Genomic DNA, 20,843 nt, shown 5'->3' on the forward strand with positions numbered 1-20,843 from the left:
TCTACCCCCCTTTATGTACTTAAAGGCAAGTTGGGGGGCAAGGGCCATGCGTTGGATTATGTAGAAATGGGCATAGCCCTTCCTGCCAAGTCAGCTCAGTGCTCTGAGCCGGGTCGTGGCCAAGCTGCTTAAGGTGAGGGCAGGGGAGCTGGAGAATCCCCTGCCAACCAGAGGCCAAAGAATTTGTCTTTTTTCAGCAGTAGTTTTCTTTCTCTCTTTCTAAGTCTACAAATTTTTCCCTTTGACTTGTGCTGCTTTTATTATAGATTAAGTTCTTGTGAATGCTATGGTCCATTTCAGGATTGTTTTATTCCATTGATGTGTTAATTCTAGCACATACGAAATTTTTTTAAATTGTAGAAAATTTATAGTAAGTTTTAATACTTGTTGCTAATACTGTTTTTATGTCTTTTGATAATTACCAAAGTGAATACATGTACATAGCTTAATAAGTCAAATAGTATCGTAAGCCTTGTTAACAACAAAACCCTCTTTTGGCTTGCTTTTCCCTGCCTCTGAGTCCTGCTCTTTAGAGGCAAGAACTTTTTCAATTTCTTTAGCTATATCATCTGATATATATGTATTTGTAAATAATATATTTATATGAATCTTTCTTGATTTTTCCAATTTGAGACATCTATTGACTTCCTACTATGAAGAGAGAGATTTAAAAGTTTTGAAGCTTTTTAGCTTAATGAAGTCCAAGACCATTCTTCTAAGCAAAGTTACCGTAAGAATGGAAAAACAAACACCACATGTACTCACTATTAAATTAGAACTGATTGATAAACACCCATGTGTACATATGGTAATAAAACTCAACAGAAACGAAGTAGGTGGGAGCGGGGAGGAGGGGACGGGTAAATTTACACCTAACAGGTACAATGCACACTACCTTGGTGATGGCACACACATAACTTTGATGCAAAGAATTCTTCATAATATGTTTATTTTTAGTTAAGCCTTGTATGTTAAGATCTAAAATTTTAAAAACTCTGAGAAAAATCCGATCAGTACTTTGATTAGCATGAGTAACTGAGCAGTAAGGGTGGTCTGTGCACTGTGCATCTAGTCATTGCTTTGAGTTTGGTTTTGGTTCTCCCAAATAATTCAGTTAATTAAAAAGGTAAGAAGAGTGAGAACTATATAGATGAGGTTTAAATGCTATGGAAATCTATTTAAGCAATAGAATTAAATCTTTAGTTCTTTTTAAGAAGATACTAGCATATAGAAATTTTCTGGTAAGATCTTGAAAGAAAAACCACATATTTTCCCTCAAATTAAGACAAACATTTATTGAACATATTATGACATTAATGATACAAATCAAACAGAGAAATAGTACATAGTCTGTTCTCATAAAGATTTTAATTTTCAGTTTTTTCCAATCCTGTCTATATTTACACATCCAATTTTTTTACAATGTGATCATAATATCAAATACTTTATCAATTTACTTTTCATATTTTTTCTGTATTACTATGTGATCTTTATTGTTTTAATTATTAATGGTGATATAATAGTTTAAAGATATAGTTACTGCATCATATTACCGGTTATGTTTTCTTCTGTTTATGAATAATATTACATTGCTGACATTCAGGCATACAATCTTTTTCTCCTGTTTGGATTATTTTCTTGTGATTAGTTGTCAGAAGTGTAATTGGGTCATAGCAGTAAACTAGAAATTGGGATGTTCTGGTAAACTAGAAATTGTTTTAGCTCTTAAAGTGTGTCTGTTCCTTATAGTGTACAAATGTAGCCTCGTAACCTTTATCTACACAATTAAGTATAATTATTTCCTCATAATTAATTCCATGAAGTGGTTTAGGTCAGGATTTTTGTCTTTTAGAAAAACTGTACAAATTTTATATTCCCAGAGTATAAAATAATTTCCGTCTTCAGATACTTAGCAACACTGGTTGTTATCATCATCATCATCACCATCACCACTGAGCTTGACAGAGAGTGAGTGTGTGTGTGTGTATGTGTTTGGGAAGGAAGAGAATTTAGAGAAAGAATAGAAAGTCAGGGAGAATTTCATAGGTAGAAGACAGAACATTGTGAATAAGACAAAGAAAAGGAGGTAGGAAAATCAGGATAAAGTAGGATAGAATCCAAGGTTAGGAGAGAATTTCAAGATTAGAAGAAAAGTAGTATAGTTGGCACTTTTTATCTAAAAAAGCAGTAATTTTTTGTAGTCTTGAGCATTTTTACCCTGCTTTACCACAAGTTATTTTTAATATAGTCCATTTTAGTCATTATGTGTATTTGTTAGGCTGTAAACACTCAGTGAAAGAGGGTAATATACATATTATGACTTTATTTTCTCTTTTTAAATATCTTAGCCAGATTATCTTGATATTTATAGTCTGTATGCGCTATCTCTAGTGTCTGTGCATACTTATTTATACTGGCTATTTTCCTGCCTGGATGAACTCCTTTTTAATGCAATTTTATCCTCCCAGCTGCTGTGGATAGGCGGCCCCAGCCCCAGCCCCTGCCCCTGTGTTCCACCCCTCCCCACCACACTGTATTGTTTCTGGTTGTCAGGAACTGAAGACTCAGCCTTTTGGGGAGATTATGTTTTGTATTCAGAAAGATGTGTTGTATCTCTACTATGTGTAAGGCGCTGTAATTTAGGTACAGTGAAGGAATGCATAATTGAGTAACTTTGAAATTTCTCTTTAAAAGGTGCACAGGCTGTAGGAGAGATAAGACCTGGATGTAAAAAGCTATAATGTGGGATAAATATAAGTTTCCAAAGGAGATAAAAGGTGACATGGAAGAATAAGATTTTATACTGTATAGCTCACTGTTAACTTGCCAATGGCTTATAAATAATACAAAACTGTTGTTACCTTTTCTTATTTTACTTTTTCCCTGAATTTCACTTAACACCTGATTACATATCTTTTATGTGGTTCTTAAATTATTGGTGTGTTGTTAGTCTTGACAACTAGATTGTAAGCTCATTGAGGGCAAGTATTTTTTTTTTTCCTGTCTTTCACTACAGGACACGTAGGCACCAAAGAAGAACTTAAAGGTTTATATTATTAACTACTTGTACTTGCCCCTTTATTTGAGGTGTTTTTAATTGTTTAACACTAACTCAAATTATACATTCTCCTTCAGGTATTTTTGCACCTCTTTCAAAGATAAGTAAAGCAAAAGATCGAAGGAAGAATACAGTACACACTCCTGCAAAAGCTGCTGTACCTCTCATTAGGTCCCAGAAAATTGATGTAGCTCATGTAACGTCAAAAGTAAATACTGGTAGGTCAAACTAGAAACTTAGCTGTCTTCGTTAGCATTTTAATTTTATTTGTGAAATTTCTAATATTTATATTGTTTCACTCTTTTTTGTTAGCCAGCTGGGAAACCTGAATTTAATAAAACCTGCATCTTAAGTGTTTTTAAACCTCAGCCATGATTAACGATTTTCTCTCTTAACAAGACAATTTCAGATTTGTTCCTTCCTTTTCTTCCTGTTGTCTCCATACCTTTATCACCCCATAATCTAACCTCAAAGCTAGATTTTTTTTTTTACCTCCTCCAAATCTTTGTGAAACACAGCTAGCTTTATGTTCCTCACCTATTCGAGGATGTGTAGTGACTTCTTTTTTATCAGAAAAAGTCCTGACTCTTGAAACTAACAGGCAAGTCCTCTTTATTCGATGTAGTCTCATACCGCCTCCATTGTTGAACTGTGGTTTGTTACGTTTCTTCCCTGTCTTTCCCATACATTGTTCTCATTCCTCCATTCATAATTTTGTCTCATGCTTTTTATCTGGGTACAGTAACTTCTGCCTTTTGAGGTCCTCACCATTCTTTACCTCCTTTTGTGCAGATCCTGTTTCTCCACGAAAACTTCCCTGATGACTTCAGCTCTCTTTAATCTCTTTATTCTCTAACTTTGTATGCACTTTTTATCCATACCACAATTGCTAATTGTTATCTTGGGTTTTGTCATGTGATTGCTTTATTTATGCAAATCTTTTATTCTCTTGGCAAACTTTTTAAGCTTTTCATGGACTGTGAGAGTATTCTGTAATTTTGTATTCACTGTAGCACATAGCACAAAATAGGTGCTTCATAAGGACAGGCACCTAGAACCCCAAGGAAGGGGAACTCTTATCTCTGACCAGAGAAACTGTGGTCCCAAGAACATGGATGGAATCCCTCTTGGTTTTTTTTTTCTGTTTTCTCACTGCTTGGCCACAGAGGCAGAATCATTCTTAGGAGATTGTATGACAGAGCAGGATACCAAAGCCTGGGCATTGTACTCCAAATATGAGGCATGGGTGCTCTGGAGCAGGAAGTGTCAGGGAGATCCTGGAGAGGGGCCCAAGAAATGACCTCAGAATGCTGATGTGAGCTCCTAGGCCTGCTCCAAGTTATGCCTGTACAGATCTAACCAAAGGCTTTGGTCTCCTTGGTAGACTGCTGCTTAGGTCCCAGACTGACTGCTGGGTGGCACAACACATGGGAGAGCTCCAAATAGCACAGCAAAGGTGGAGAAACTGAATTGACATTGGGATCACAGTGCACAGAAGGTGGGGAGGAACTTCCAGCCTGAACCTACCTGGGTTGACTACCTGCTAAAGCAAAACAAATCAGTCAACATACTCCATTGATTTAAACAAGACCCAGTGTACCATGACATAATGTTCAAAATATATAGGATGCAATTCAAAATTACTCAAAATATGAAAAACCAAAAAAATCTCCACATCTTGCAAGGAAAATGACAAAGCATGGGAGCTTCGAGATGACACAGATGTTGCAATGAACATATATAGACTTTAAAGACTGTATTATAACCATGCTGTAAGAATTAAGAGTGAACACTCTCGAAACAAATGGAAAAAAGTTTCAACAGAGAAGTTGAATATATGAAAAAGAACCAAATGATATACATGTGTGTGTACAGACACACACAAACAGGTACAAATAAACCTGTGTTAATGTAAGATTGGTGAATTGCATCAATCTCAGTGTCCTGGTTGGGATATTATACTGTGGCTTTGCAGCATGTTACCCTTGGGGGAAGCTGGACAAAGTGTACAAGGGATCTCCTTATATGTTTTTTACAACTTTATATGAATCTCCAATTATCTCAATAAAAATTCAAATAAAAAGGACCAAATGGATATTTTAGAACAGAAAAATAACTGAAAAATAAGAAATTCACTCTGCAGGTTGCCTTCGTAAAATCTCCCTAATCCACCTCCTCCAGTTTGTGCTAGTCTAGTTCAGACTCTTATACCTGGACTATTGTAATAAATTCTGGCTGGTCCCTGCTTCCAGCCTTCCCTCCTCTGTTTTCCTTCTAGACCTTGCTGCCAGGAGAATGTTACTGAGCTAGAATTCTGTTCATGCCAGTCCTCCTTTTCAAAGCCCAGCAGAGGCTTATTCTCTACTGTGGAGTTCCAGTTCCTTAGCCAGACACCACTGCCTTCTGAGGTTTTCCTGAGACTTGTCTGTCTTCTCTCCGAGAAGTACTCGGTTCCAGCCAAGCTACCCACCATTCTCTGTGTCTTTAGGATTTTCTTTTTGTCCCACCAGAATTCCTACCCTCAGTTCTTCGGATCATGCCACCATTATTCTCTGGAAGAAATCTGACCTAACCCTCAGTCCTTAGTGGATTGTTATATAGCTGAAAAATATATTTTAGTGATATGTGGGGAAATTGGGGTTTTCAGATGGACTGGGAATGCATTCTTTTCTTTCTCCTTTAAATAATTAAATACTGGTCTCGGCTGTCTATGAATTTATTATCCAACATGTTTTCACAAGTGCGTAAGATTTAGATAATGAGGGATGTGTGTGCTTTTAAAAAGTATGGTTTTAATGTTAAACAGAAGCCTTGCTGAAAGTGTTTTATTTTGTGTCCTAGGATTAATGACATCAAAAAAAGATAGTGCTTCTGAATCAACACTTTCATTACCTCCTGCTGAAGAATCGAAAGCTGTAACGGAGAAAGATGGTAACGTAACTTATAACTTCTGTTTCTCACATTTTAATTTCTGATGGAACTTTAAAATAATATAGTAGAAAAACAGCTTATTTGGGGGTTAAGTTTTAAAGTTTGTAAAAATTGCCCTTGGCAATCCGTTAAGCAGCACATAATAAAGCATATGCATTTTTTTTTTTGTATAAAAGCCTGTACCGTGATTCTTATGTCTTAGTTAAATTAGAGGGCTACTGGAATAGAGTGCAAGAGGGCATAAAAGGAAACTCCATAGTACAAATGACTTGACAAAAATGTTTCAGTTTCCCTCAGTTACCAAATCACTAGGTGAATACCACATGAGTATTCCTGCTTGCCTTCTGGTTTAACTCAAAACATTTTAATATTAAACATTTGTTACCTTAAAACATACTAATAGCATTTTTTGTTTTTTTGTATAAATAAGCTGAGACTCCACCATCTCATCTAAGGTGAGAGGTGAGTGATAGTGGTGGTTAGATTAGGTAGGCAGTTTACATTAATTGATATGGTGACACCTCCTATGTAAGATTGTGATATTAAAGTGTGAATCCTTAAAATACTGCTGCTTGTGATATAAAACCTTTTATGTGTAAACTGCCGTATATTTGGATGAAATCAGACATTTAAATTGACACTAAATAATCCATACTTGAGGAAGCTAGATGGAGAGTTCCAGAAAGATTTGCCTGGAAAAGCTTATTGGTCCACTTCTTGTTTCCCACCCTTTGCTATGTTCTTTTTCGTTATCTGTTTTAGTTACCCTGCATGGATCTATCAGCAGCTCCTCTTCTACATCGTCTTTGGAGCACAAACAGAGCTACCCCAAAAAACTGAGTGCAAGCAGCAATAACAAGAAGACAATGAGCAAAAGCTCTTCTCTGTCATCCAGAGCCAGTGCTGGTATCTATGGCTTTTTCAACCAGGCTTTCTTGGTGTTTTTTATCTTGGTTTGTTTGTAAGTAGATTTGCTCTTTTTAAATGTGTAGAAGGAACCCTTTACTTCAATCAGAGTGAACTACTTTGCACTCTTCCCTGCCTCCCCCTGAGCCTTAAGCCTTAAGGACTCTTCATTTTGCTGTTGGATAGATAAAAGACTTTGCATTTATCGTCATTTAATTTATTCTTAGTGGTTTTGTCCCATCTGAATTTTGTTTCTTGCATTTTGCATATTAGCTTTTTCACATGCCTTTGTGTCATCTTCATATTTAAAAAGCACATCCCCTGTTTTTATTCAAGTGATTGTTTAAAACCATGTAGGAGAAGGTCAGAGAGTCCCCTTCCAGGATGACAATGACTGTTCTGAGATGGCTTTTTAATTAGCCGTGGACCCTGCATAATCTCATTCAGTCCACATTTCTTCAGTTACATGTAAGGACATATAAAATACTTTATCAGATTTCTTTTTGAAATTGACATAGATTGTGTCTATTGCAGTTCACTTATTTATTTATTTAGTAAACTTGTCCAGAAAAAAAAAAATGAACCCGTCTTAGCATAAATTGTTCTTAACAAACCTCAAAATAATTACTAGATTCTTTTTCTAATACTTCTAATACTTGTACTGAACCAATGTTTTGTTATAGAAAATGTTTGTGACAGGATTTTTTTTTTCCTTTTGAAATACTTATTTTATTGAATAGGGAAGAAACTGCAAACCCTCAACAGTAACATTTACGTAATAAACCTTAAAGGTGGGACCCGAAAAGTAGGGGACATGGAAGTTTTGCTGACCTAATTATTCTCTGAATAGCTCCCCCTCCCCACACCCCAGCCAATTTTACTTTAAGGTGTGGGGGGCAGAGGTGAGGAGGTGCAGTGGGATCCTGCTTGTCCTCCTTTCCACGTTTCAAGGCCCCTTTCATTTGGTGTATGGACTTTTTACATTTACTTCATTTTAAAATTTATATGTGGGTATGGAATTGCTCTTTTTTTTAACCTTTTATGCCGAGTAGTTCTAGTGTGCCTATATATTTACCTTTTTTAAAAAAATAAATTTGAGAGTTGTGTAGGCATAAATAATAGTGAAGATGAAGAGAGTTTTTGGAGTGAGATCGAGGGTCTTTCCCGGGGGGAGGGGCAGAGAATGGGGGAGTCCTTGTTAGGAACTCCAGAGACATTACCTAGATGAGTAGATTTTCTACTTTTTCTATAGATTTGCATTTGAGGGAGATGTGGACTGCAGAGAATGGGCAATAATGGAAAGTTAGGTTAAAGAATTAGAGAAAGAAGAATGTAAAGAAAGGCTCTGGGGAATGGGAAAGGCAGGGGAGGAAGCCTGTGGTCTGCACTTAGCCTCATGTACCCCATTATTGGACTTACCATCTTTGGTCCATTGTCTACAGGCACCATGGGGACAGGCCTGAGATGTCTGGTCAGAGGGTCCGGGTTTTCATCTAGGTGTGCCACTTACTGGCTGCGCACACTGTGCCTTAGTTAATTCCCGAGTTTGTATCTTATTTATCGTTACAGTTATTGTGAAAAGCACTTTGTGGACTGTGATGTGCTAGTCATTATGAGGGCCTGGGACTTTTTGGTGTAGTGCATTATCCAGACCTTCCTTCTCCATGGGTTTATGTCACTTCTTTAGTTACCATATTTTTAGTTTCTCCCTTTTTCACAGTATGACTTATCCTCCATCCCACGTACTCATCTAGGGTTCTCTGGGCCTTGCTGGATGCCAGCTGTTGAAGTCTCAGCTTATGTACTGATGGAACAAGTCTCAAGGGCACACCTCTTCTCTTGCAGCTGTTATATTTGAACAGCTTTCTAGACAGTGTTTCTCTAGGACTTCCGATGTTTAATAGTGGGCATTTCAGGGTTTAGTTTTTCATCAAGTTGAGAAGGGAGGGGTTTTGTTCTTAATAAGGAAATAAATTTGGGGTAATTGTAATCTTACAGCAATTTTACCTCCAAATCACATTCCTTTTTGTACTATTTACACTGAATCCAGGTAAACAACTATAATTCTAGCACTTTACTAGAGTAGGAATTGGCATACTGTGGCCCATGGGCCAGATCTGACCTACCACCTGTTTTTGTGAAGTTTTAATAGAACAAATCCATGCACGTATTTTTCAATGTATCGTCTATATTCACTTTCATGCTACAACAGCAGAGTTGAGTAGTTGTGACGGAGATGGTATGGCTTGCAAAGGCTAGAATATTTACTATCTATCTCTTTACAGAAAACGTTTGCTGACCCATGTTCTAGAAGAAAGTGTACCAGGCAATCCTAGCAGAGTTGATACTTTACTAAGAATCAGGTTTTACGAATTTCTCATGGTAATAATTTTCAGGAAATCCTTTCAGTAGCTTGACCTCACACGTGAGAAATATAGTACAACTGTAGATGACATAAGGAAAGCCATAGAATGCATAGTGAGTTTTTGGCTAATGTGCTTTTTGAGTATTTTCCCCCTTTGTTTTCTCTCCTCTTTTCTTGCCTTGCACCTTCCTGCCCACCAACCACTTAAACAGGTTTGAATTCTTCAGCAACATCTATAGCAAATAATACCCACTGTGAAGGAGAACTCCACCTTGGAGACCGCGTGTTGGTGGTAGGCCAGAGAATCGGTACCATTAAGTTCTTTGGGACAACAAATTTTGCTCCAGGTAACTCATCTGTGTATTGTTTGCTCAATTTGAATTTTTTAGAATGTAAAAGTTTTAAAATTTTACATGTAAATAAAATTGAATCATAGAGAATTCTTAACAGTTCTTTTGGATGGTAGCTATGTCACAGAAAATGTAAGTAATGATTAAAACCAGGCTGTTTTTTACTAGGTTGACTATTATCAATCCATAAATTTTTCTTGCCAGTTTTGTTTTAAATTGTCTAATGTTAAAATTAGCTATATATTTTTTATTATTTATACCCTGGATATGCTAAGAAAAATTAATTATAACTCTCCAATTTGACTCTCACTGATTGTCAAGTGTGCTAAATGACAGGAGAGACATATTAAGATTAGATTTTTGCTAAGCATAATCTTTAAAATGAGCAGATAATGAGTTAATGATACAGCTTTTAGCAGAGTGGCTTGAAGAGAAAAGTAGGCAAAAGGGTTTAAAGGAAACTGAAAAAGCTTTTGTCTACCCTGGGACCTTAAAAAGACAAGTTTGTATATTTATATTTACATTCCAATCTATACTTAATATTGTGTTTCCAAAAGTAAAGATTACTTTCTTTTGCATTTTCAGTGATTATAATTTTAAATAGAAGCCAGTTGAATGAAACCATGTTTTTATGTTTTAAATAGCAGTATGCTATTTTAACACATGGTGGCATTGTAGCATTTTAGGAAAAGGTTACCTAGAACATTGATTTTTTTTTTTTTTTAAAGTTTGTAGCATTCTGCCATGAATGCTGAAGGATCTGAGTTTTTACCTATTTGCATGCTAACAAATTAGCCTGCCACGGTTTTATAGATGTTGGTAGAAGACATAAGAATCCTGAGTCAAAGACAAGGGACTTTAGTACTCACGATAATAGAAGTAGCCAGAGTATCAGCATTTTCTCGAATTGTTCTCTGAGCCCCAATTCCCACAGAGTGAAAGAGAGAGGGCTAGGTGACACCTGCATGCCCAGTGGTTTATGTTCCAGGAGAGGAATGCTGAGCGTAAGGAATCTGAACCCTTATACTGAACTTACTGCTCAGCATGCCTTCCTTTTGCTTTGGAGAGAGCCTATGTCTGTCCTCCAAAGCTGTCCCCTGTACAGACATCCATGAAAAGATAGTCTGGAACAGAGGCAGTCACTACCTCTGCCCATAAGACATGGAGAAACATAAGAGAGCTGTAGAGATCTGTCTCCCCACACATTCTTGTTTCGTTAATACCACCTTTAATTGTAAGCCAACTAATGGGTTTGAGATGGGTTATATGTTTTATAATTCATGACTCTCTTAGGTCTCCAGGTAGTAATTGAGATTAGTTAAGATGTGCTTAATATAGTTCTCAAATAAAAACTTAAGAATCCCACAGGTAGGTTATTTTTCATAATTACGCTATAATCAGAGAGTTTTCCTTCTCTGATTATATTAAATTAGGTTAGAATGGTTTGATTCTTTGAACACAATTCATCATTTTAGGTTGACTTTTAATTTCTAAATTCCTAATGTAAAGCATTTAGAACTTATTTAGAAATTTGGGAAGCAATAAGCAAACATAAAAGTTGGTAACTTTTTATTGAAGTCATTCTGTCTTGTAAGGAGATAGTGGCACATATTTCTTTTGGCATCAGAATTAGATCAGTCATTTCTATAGAACAGTGGTAATATCTAGGCATTTTCTAGATCATGAGATCTAAGACCTGGGAGAGGTCATGTTTAACCGCTTCAACATATTTATCTGTGCCACCTTGAGAAAGAAAATTAACATTTTAATGGGGAGCCATCCATACCATGTGACTACCGATGTGTAGTCACTTTATTAACACTCGTCATAATGTATTTCTGCTGTATGTTACACATTTTCAAGAGTTATATGGTAAACATGTAGCAATTATATGATAAAATGGGAAAATGCAAAAATCATAGAGGAAAGCATCAAAGACAGGAAGTAAAACTTGAAAAATTATAGCTGTGGCACTCAGAGAAGTAACAATGGCAGCCAGACTAACCAGGTTTGGGACATTCAGAGACTTGGAAACCTATTTTCAGAGCATTAGTATGGCTTAACAATAGGTTTGTGGACATTACTTATATTACATAGTATAACTATGTAAGAGAGCAAATTCAATTACTGCCATACTCTCCTTTTATATCACAAATGAATGGACTGTTAGACATTTTAAACTGGTCTCAAGGCCCCCTCAGGTTGAAAATCCTTATTTTAGGAGTATGTTTCCATTTACCTTATACTGAGTGAAACCACAATAAAAGCAGCCTTGAGACTTTAATTTTAGGTTCTCTAGAAAGGGAAATCCCATTATTTTCCTCAGAGTAGGTCTTTTTGAATACTAAAAGTCTTTTAAAACATTATTATTAATAGCTAACCTAAGTCTCATTTAGGTAAAAAATGATTTTTCATTTTATGTTGGGTAGAAAAAAAAGCAGAGTCATTATGTCTAGGGATATTTTCTATATAATTTTTTGTCCTTTAAATATGTGAGAACTGTTTGTGGTATTCTAATATTGGGAGAATAAAATAAAAACATTGCATGTTCATTTTGTGATTTATACATCTCAATATTATGTTTCACTTCCTTCACTGAAACATACTATATTACTCAGTCAAGTATTGACAGTTTCTTATTCATTATAGCTTTTAGATATATTTTAGTCACACATTGCTTGCATAATAGCTGATCCTTGCCCTATCTGTGTTTTTGCATTTTATTTTTCTCCCTTAATGTACTACTCTGCAATTATGCTTGTAAAAGGTTTTTCCTGTTCATTGTCAAATTTTATTTTCTAATTTCATCATTTGAAAGCTTATTGGTTATGGTGATCTTTCATCATTTTGGTCATTTGTGAAAATGTTAAACCTTCTAGACTTTGGGGTTGTATAATAGCATGATGATTTTGGATAAAGCACAGATGCTTTTAAAATGCAATATTCATGTTCTAGGATATTGGTATGGTATAGAGCTTGAAAAACCCCACGGCAAGAATGACGGTTCGGTTGGAGGTGTGCAGTATTTTAGTTGTTCTCCAAGATATGGAATATTTGCTCCCCCATCCAGGGTGCAAAGGTGAGTTAAATGGAATTTATGTTTACTCACAGGGACCTTTTGTAATTTGCAGATAGAGACCCTAATTTTATATTAAAGACATTCCCTGACTGTAGCTCACGTCGACTTTTCAAGGGGTTAACCAACCACCTTCTTCAGAGAGAAGGCTCATGGAAAGCTAAATTTGCTTTGCTGAGGATTTGCAATTTTGAAAACCTCCTTTATTCCTCATTTGCAAACCCTATGAGTATGTGTAGGCTATTAGAAGTGGCGTTTGCAGCTAAGAACAGTGAGAGCAGCAAGCTTAATCTGTCATGCAAACAAAAGTAAAAATGCTCTCTGATTGCTTCAGTCACATCCTAACTACATTAAATTTCCTGCCAGCAGGCACCCCATTCATTCTCCTACAAACCTAATGGAACCAAAATGGCTTTTTCCTCTGATTTCTTTAGTTTTCAAAAATAGATAGGCAGTAGATCTTTGGGGGAAGTGAAGCTTCAAGGATTTTTATATAATATACCTCCTCAGTGTTTCTTCTTAAGATAGTTCACTTCCGTATCGCCTTATCTGGTTTTAAAAAATAAGTTGAGCAGGAACAAATCCTCATGAAATTGCAGGTACCATCAGGTGAAATGACTTCTCTTACGTGCTGGAAGAAGTTAGCTTGCTATGCTGTTCAGTGGATGGGAAGGGGGATACTAATCTCTACATAAGAGAGAACATAAATGGTATAATCACATTCATGAGACCAGAACTACGATTGCAGTAGTTCTGGGCGTCTTGTCTATTACAGCTTTCCCCTAGAGCTGGACTGTTGTGCCTACTTCCTAGCCAATTTAAGTTTTTATATCCATTTATTCTTTAGTTTATTTTTCTTGTTGAAGAATTGTATGTGATTTTTTACATTAATTTCCTTCTTTTTGATGTACTTGATATAATTTTTCTTCTTATTTATGATAATATAGCATTTAATGTACAATGCTTTGTAGTTTATAAAGTATCTTCACTTAAATGTTGTTCATTTGATCCCAATAAGTATTTGGTCAGGTAAGCTGGAAAATAACAGTAACCATCACAAACTCTTATTGAGCATTTAGTAAGTGGCAGGCTCTGTGCAGTGTACTTTAGATGTATATTCCATTAATTCCCCCAAGCCCAGTGAGCTGTAAGTTATTAGGATCATTCTCATTTTTCAGTGAAGAAACAAGTTGCAAGAGGTAAGTCACTTAGCTAAAGTCATATAGCTAATTAATGGTGGAGCTGGACTCAGCCTAGGCGTGTTGTTTTGTTGTTAGTGTTTTTTCCTTGCTTTTAGACAGATTGCTCTTTTTTGTAGTCATTTTGTAAATGAAGATAAGGAGGTGATAGCTATGTATAGTGTTTCTGTGTGCTGAGCACCGTTTCCAGTGCTCTCCACGTGTTAACCCCTTTCCCCTCCACAGTAACCCTGTGGTTATTCACAGACGAGGAAAGTGAGACACAGGTAGGTGAAATGAGCTGTGCTCCCAGGTAGTCTAGTGTCAGAATGTGTGCTCCTCACCATAACCCTGTAGCAGTTAAAAGAGCCTCAGTGACTTTTTTCAGGACCTGTATCCTGTAAATGATGGATTTGGGAGTAAAATCTGTGCTGAGTCACCAGAGTCTCCTGTGTTCTCATATTACTTTGGGCGCATCTTCATGGCCACAGTCTCTTACAAGAGGACGGGGACTCTTCTTTTGATCTTTGATTACCCAGAGTACATAGTTTGGCATAGTTTAGGAACGGTAAATATCGATCGAATCTGATTTCTAGTTCAGTGCTTTTCATGCTATGACAGCCTTTTCTCCTTTATATTGTGAAGCCACTTACTTTCTCATGGTTTCATTTTTTTTCTTGCTTAGTTTATGAAGCACTTGTTTATTACATAGTTATTTACTCATCTTCTATTTTGGTCATCTTTAAGGTAGTGCATTTAAAAGCCTCCCCCTCTTAAAAGAAAGAGGCTCTCTCTAAATGAACTGCTCTCTCGATCCAGCTGTCTTCCTGTCATCTTCTGATTGTTTCATTCATCAGCATCAGATACTATTAAGTGTCTTTTAGCACTTGTGCTGTGCTAGGCATTCTGTGAGCAAGTAAAACCAACATGGTCCCTGATTTTGAGGAGTTTCTAATCCAAACCAACTTTGGAGCCCTTTAAAGACACCACTAATCTTGAAGATGGAAATATTTTAAACTGGGGATTGCCTGAGGACAGTCTTAATCAGGTAGTGACCAATCACAATCTCACCTTTCATTTTACTCCTCCTCAGGGTTATAGCGGGCATTTTTTCCCCCTTTCTGTTTTTAAAATGTGCCTGTTATCCCAGAATCTTTGTACATGTTATTTTCTCTGCTTGGATAGCTTTTTAGACCCACCTGCTATCACCCAGCTGTCACTTAGTTAACACCTTTTCTTTCTGTTAATATATAAATCAATTAAAATTTCTTTAGAGAAACTCTAAGAATACTCACTGACTAGATTTAATCTAATCTCACACATACACATGTGCACACGGGCACGTGTGTGCACACCCCCCCCCACACAAACACACACAAACACACACACTGCCCAAGTGATCTTCATTAGCATTTCCTTAGTTCTTACCAGGCACTTTTGCTAATGAACTGATCATTTTTAGAATTAAGTGCCTCTCAGCTACCTGTTACCACTTCATTCAGGTATCTGTCCTGTTCATCACATCATATTCTTTGTGTCCATCAGTCTCTCATTGATTGCTCTATGTTGTGTATCATTTAAAAATGATACATATGACCATTCTTCTAAGTGAAGTATCACAAGAATGGAAAAACAAACACCACATGCACTCACCATTAAATTGGAACTAATTGATCAACACTTATGTGCACATATGGAAATAACGTTTATCAGAAATCAAGCAGGTGCAGGAGGGGAGTGGTAAATTCACACCTCATGGGTGCAGTGCACACTACCTGGCGGATGGGCACACTTGTAACTTTAACATAAATGGTACAAAAGCAATTTATGTAACCAAAATGTTTGTACCCCTATAATGCTCAGAAATAAAAACAATGATGCATGTGAGTTGCAAGAGGAAATTGCAAATATTGCAAGAGTTGCAGGATTTCTTAATAGTAATAAAATATGCTGGAGGAAGTGATTGACACATGAAGGACTTGCAGATTTAGGTCAGTAAACAGTTGAAAGAGAATGAGGCTGTCAGGATTGGCTTTATTAAAATAAAGAATGATTTGAATATCAACAAATGAAGGGAAGCCCATTGGGAAAGTGACCTTTATGATTGTGCTTGGAGTCAAATAAAAAGCAAAGGATGTTGACCTGTATTAGCTATACAGTCTTGTCAGAAAAATCATACACATACACAAACTCAGCCAATATCTCTTTCTTCCAGTTTAAGAATTAGTGATTTTTAAAATAATTTTAATCTAACATTTGTTAAATTTAATATAAACTTATTTTCATATTTTTTAGTTTCACCTTTGAAGACAAAGTTCCAAAGAAATAGGCATGTCGGTAGTTTAAGGGAATTCACTTTAAGTTGATTTTTTGCATACTAATTAGCCTGAGATAGCCAGGACCTCTTCTGTGTGATTATTGCCTGTCTCCCGTGCACATTGAGATTCAAGCTCCTTCCTGTCTCATGACGGGTGCTCAGTAAATATTTGTTGGATGAATGAAATAACAAGTAGCAATTGGTGTGAAAACCTTAGTTAAGAGCCAGTCTTAAATCTGGAGATCAGCTACTTCTAATGAGATGTACTTTGTTTTATTCACAGACTAACAGATTCCCTGGATACTCTTTCAGAAATTTCTTCAAATAAACAGAATCATTCTTATCCTGGTAAGATTACACAGTTTTGCATTCCTAATAATTATTTCTTTGCTTCTGTTTATTGACAGTTTTTTTATTGTGAAGTATATAAGTAAGCAAGAGTATATAAAATGTATAGTTTGTGTAAACAGGGAGTCAACCTGTGTTACCCACCCCCCAGCTGAAGAAGATAATTACCTGTACTGTAGGACCCTCGAGCACCCCACACCCCCATCTGCCTCCCTCTTCATGTACCCCATCCTCAGGTATATGAGTCTTGAATTTTATATTCATTATTCCCTTGATTTTCTTTGTATTTTTAAAACCCATATATAGATGTATCAATAAATAATATGTTTAGTTTTGATTGTTTCCTACTTTGTTATTTAGCATTCCATTGAAATATATTATTCTATCATTGATGGTTATTTGGACTATATCCTGTTTTTTAATGTTACAAACTATGCTATTATGCACACGTGCAGAAGTTTCTCTCGGATTGCCAGGCGTGGGATACCTGTATTCTCAACCTTCGTAGGTGATGCCAAACTGTATTGCACTCTCCCATCCTCAGTGGATCCGAGTCTTGTTCTTCCTCACCTCACTAACACTAGCTTTGTTTGATTTAGAGCCTTTGCCAGTCTGAGGGGTTTAAATGGTATCTCATTATGGTTTTAATTTGCATGTGCCCATTTACCAACCTCTCTTCTTACACTGCACCCCCCTTCTTGGCCTCTGGTAACCACCATTCCACTCTCTACCTCCAGGAGATCCACTTTTTAGCTCCCATGTGTAAGTGAGAACATGCAATATTTATCTTTATGTGCCTGGCTTATTTCACTGAACATAATGACCTCCAGTTCTATCCCTGTTGCTGCAAATGACAGGATTTCATTCTGGTTTTATGGATGAGTAATATTCCATTACGGATATATATACCATATTTTCTTGACCCATTTATCTGTTGATGGATACTTGGGTCGATTCCGTATCTTGGCTATTGTGAATAGTGCTCCGTAAACATGGGAGTGCGCGTGTCTCTTCCATACACTGATTTCCTTTCATTTGGTTATGTGCCCAACAGTGGCATTGCTGGATCATATGGTAGTTCTTTTTTTAGTTTTTTGAGGAACCGCCATACTTTCTTCCATAATGGCTACACTATTTTACATTTCTGCAGTGTACAACAGTGTCCAATCAACAGTGTAACGGTGTACTGTATCTTCTTCGATGAGATGACCGTTCATATCTTTTGCTTGTTTTTAAATTATTGTTTTGTTAATACTGAGTTCTTTGTGTATTTTGAATACCAGATATATATCAGATATATATTTTGCTAATATTTTCTCTCAGTATATGGCTTGTCTTTTCATACTCTTAACAGTGTCTTTCATAGAGCAGAAGTTTTTAATTTTAATGAAGTCCAAGTTATCAATTTTTTTCTTTCATGGTTTGTGCTTTGGTATTTTATCTAAAAAGTCATCATCAAACCCAAGATCAGTCTGATTTTTCTGCTGTGTTACCTTCTAGGAGTTTTATAGTTTTGTGTTTTCTGTTTAGATCTATGATTCATGTTGAGTTAATTTTTGTGAAAGGTGTAAGGTCTGTACCTAGGTTTTCATTTTGCATGTCCAGTTGTTTCAGTAGTATTTGTTGAAAAGACTATCCATCGAATTGTCTTTGCTCTTTTGTCAAAGATCAGTTGACTATACTTGTGTGGGTCCATTTCCGTGCTCTCTGTTCTGTTCCATTGATCTATTTGTCTAATCTTTTGCCAGTACCACACTGTTAAGATTAGTGTAGCTTTATAGTAATTCTTCCAGTTGAATAGTGTCAGTCAGTCCTTTGATTCTGATCTTCTCCTTTGATGTTGTATTGGTTATTATGGGCCTTTTGCCTGTCCATATAAACTTGACAATCAGTGAATATTAACAAAGTAACTTGCTGGGATTGCATTGAATGTGTAGATCAAGTTGAGAAGAACTGACTTCTTAATATTGAGTCTTTTTAATCTACGAATGTGAAATATCTCTCCATTTGTTTATATCTTCTTTGGTTTCTTTCATCAGAGTTTTATAGTTTTCCTCATATAGACTTTGTTCATGTTTTGTTAATTTATACCTGTGTATTTAATTTTTTGACATTGATGTAAATGGTATTACTTTTAATTCTTTTTACATTCTACCAGCTTTCTTGTGGTTAAGTATTTGCCTAATGTATCTTTTTCTGCCCCTCTTTGACTATAACCTGTGTCCCTATACTTTCAGAATATTTTCTAAATAGAATATAGTTGGTTTTACTTTTTAAAAAATATTGTCTGACAGTCTTCATTTTTTAACCTGAAAGTTTTATCCATTTGCATTTATTGTAATGACTGATATATCACTGATATTATTTATGCTATCTTATTTGTTTTCTATTCAGATTTTTTTTGTACTTAAATGGTTTTTCTTTCTTGACTTTATTCTGGTTATATTCCTACATTATCCCCCCTTTTTAAAATTTCATTTATCCCCCCTACTTGTGTAAAAGTTATACTCTAGGAACATGCTTCTTATTAATTACTATAGATAATTTAACATATCTTTACTCGTTAATCCTCAGAACTTCTACTTTGGATCATTTTGTTTTTACCTCATGTACATTCTATAAAATTCCTTTTAGAAAGGCTCTATTGGTAGCAAACTCTCTCAGTTTTTGTCTTTTCTAATGATAGTTTTACTGGTGTATGGGTATATAGTTTTAGGTTGAAAGATATTTTCTCCTTGCACATTTGATAATATCTTTCTACAGTTTTCTGGCTTCTGTCAGTGATGAGAAGTCAGCCATGAGTCTAACTGCTTCAAATTGTTGTGGGTGATTCATCTTTTCCTTTCAGATGCTTTTAAAGATCTCTGTTTCTTTATATAGTACAGTTTCACTATGATGTGTCTAGGTGGAGATTTCTTTTTGCTTATCCTGTTTGGCATCGTGGGTCTTCCTGGATGGAGAAATTGGTATCTTTTATCAATTCTGCAAAATTCTTATCCATTATACTTCACAGATTTTTCTTCTCTATTCTGTTTATTATCTCCTTCCAAAACTCTATTTAGTTGTATGTTGGACTTTCTCTTTCACCTGCCTTTTTAGTATTTTTCACAACTCATCACTCGGGACCATACTCTGGGTGTCTTCAGATCAGTCTTCCTGTTTCCTGTTTCTCTCTTCAGTTATGTCTGTTCTGCCGCTTAATCCAGCCATAACAATTTTAATTATGCAAATTGCCCTTCTTTTCATTTTGAAAATCTGCTTGATTGTTACTTACCATAGCTTATTCTTTCCCCATATTTTCAAGTTTTTCTTTTATGTCTTCAAACATTTTAAATTTTGTTACTTTTTATTTCATGTTAAATAATTCAGTATCTAAAGTTTTTGTGAGTCTGATTCTGTCATCTGCTTCTGTTGAGCCTAACTTACGGTGCCTGCCTTCCCTGTGAATTTTGTAATTTATTATTGTGAGATGCTTATTTGACTCAGAATTTTATATATGAGGGACTGTGTTTACTTCTGCCAGTTGCCTGGAGGCTCTGCTGACCTGGGACTACTTTCATTTATATTTGAGGCAAGGTTTTGTAACATTACGCAGATAACATGAATTTGCCTCATGGTCACAAATTCTGAGGGGAGAGAATTTTCCCTACTTCTGCGCCTTAAGGTTGACGCAAGCCACTTCCCCTGGTCTTCATCCGACCGGCGTTTCATTTTGTTTCTCCTTTCACCCCACACTGACAGTGGGCTGTCTGGGATCCTCACGCTGACCAGGCATCTCTGTGAGGATCCCCACGTGGCAGGCGCTGCTGTTTCCCTCCCAGTCTCCTGGGCAGCCAGAGCTGGAAGCCCACGTCTCCTGGGTTCAGTGGGAACTCTGGTGGTGTGAGGTGGGAGGTTGCTTTGGTGTTCGTGACCTCCAATGGTTTCTCTTTTTGTTTTTCAGCCTCTTTGAAATTGCGCCTTCTATGTCAGCTCAATAGTATTCTTAAAAAATTATAGTTGTTTTAAATCGAGTTGTTTCAATCAAGAGATTCATTCAGCACATCTGGTCTGCTGTAACTGCCAGAGCCGGAAATCTTACTGCTTTTCAAAAACATCTTTAAAAAATTTTACTTTTTGTGAAGTCTTTTTGTTTTTGTTCTATTATTTGGAAATGCCAATAATCATAAGCTCTGAAGTTTATTGTTTAGTGTTTTATAAATGGGATACCTTTAATGATAGTGTTTTAAAGCCATTTTATCCTTTTCTTTTTTCGAGTGATTATTAAGATTATAATATTTGATAGTAAAAATAATCAGCTTTATCAAGGTGTAA

The 20,843-nt window shown here is 36.1% G+C and overlaps 1 protein-coding gene across 1 annotated transcript in view; it reads left to right on the top strand.

The window, feature by feature from the left end:
* CLIP4 (CAP-Gly domain containing linker protein family member 4) overlaps nt 1-20,843 on the top strand; it is a 53,205-nt gene that overhangs the window by 25,477 nt on the left and 6,885 nt on the right. The window contains exons 9-14 of the mRNA XM_045549324.1: nt 3,136-3,276; nt 5,900-5,989; nt 6,752-6,895; nt 9,473-9,607; nt 12,566-12,689; nt 16,465-16,529. Of these exons, the coding sequence (XP_045405280.1) occupies nt 3,136-3,276; nt 5,900-5,989; nt 6,752-6,895; nt 9,473-9,607; nt 12,566-12,689; nt 16,465-16,529 (699 nt within the window). The remainder of the gene's footprint in view (nt 1-3,135; nt 3,277-5,899; nt 5,990-6,751; nt 6,896-9,472; nt 9,608-12,565; nt 12,690-16,464; nt 16,530-20,843) is intronic.

The sequence above is a fragment of the Lemur catta genome, chromosome 4 (assembly GCF_020740605.2).
Source record: "Lemur catta isolate mLemCat1 chromosome 4, mLemCat1.pri, whole genome shotgun sequence".
Classification (NCBI taxonomy): Eukaryota; Metazoa; Chordata; class Mammalia; order Primates; family Lemuridae; genus Lemur; species Lemur catta.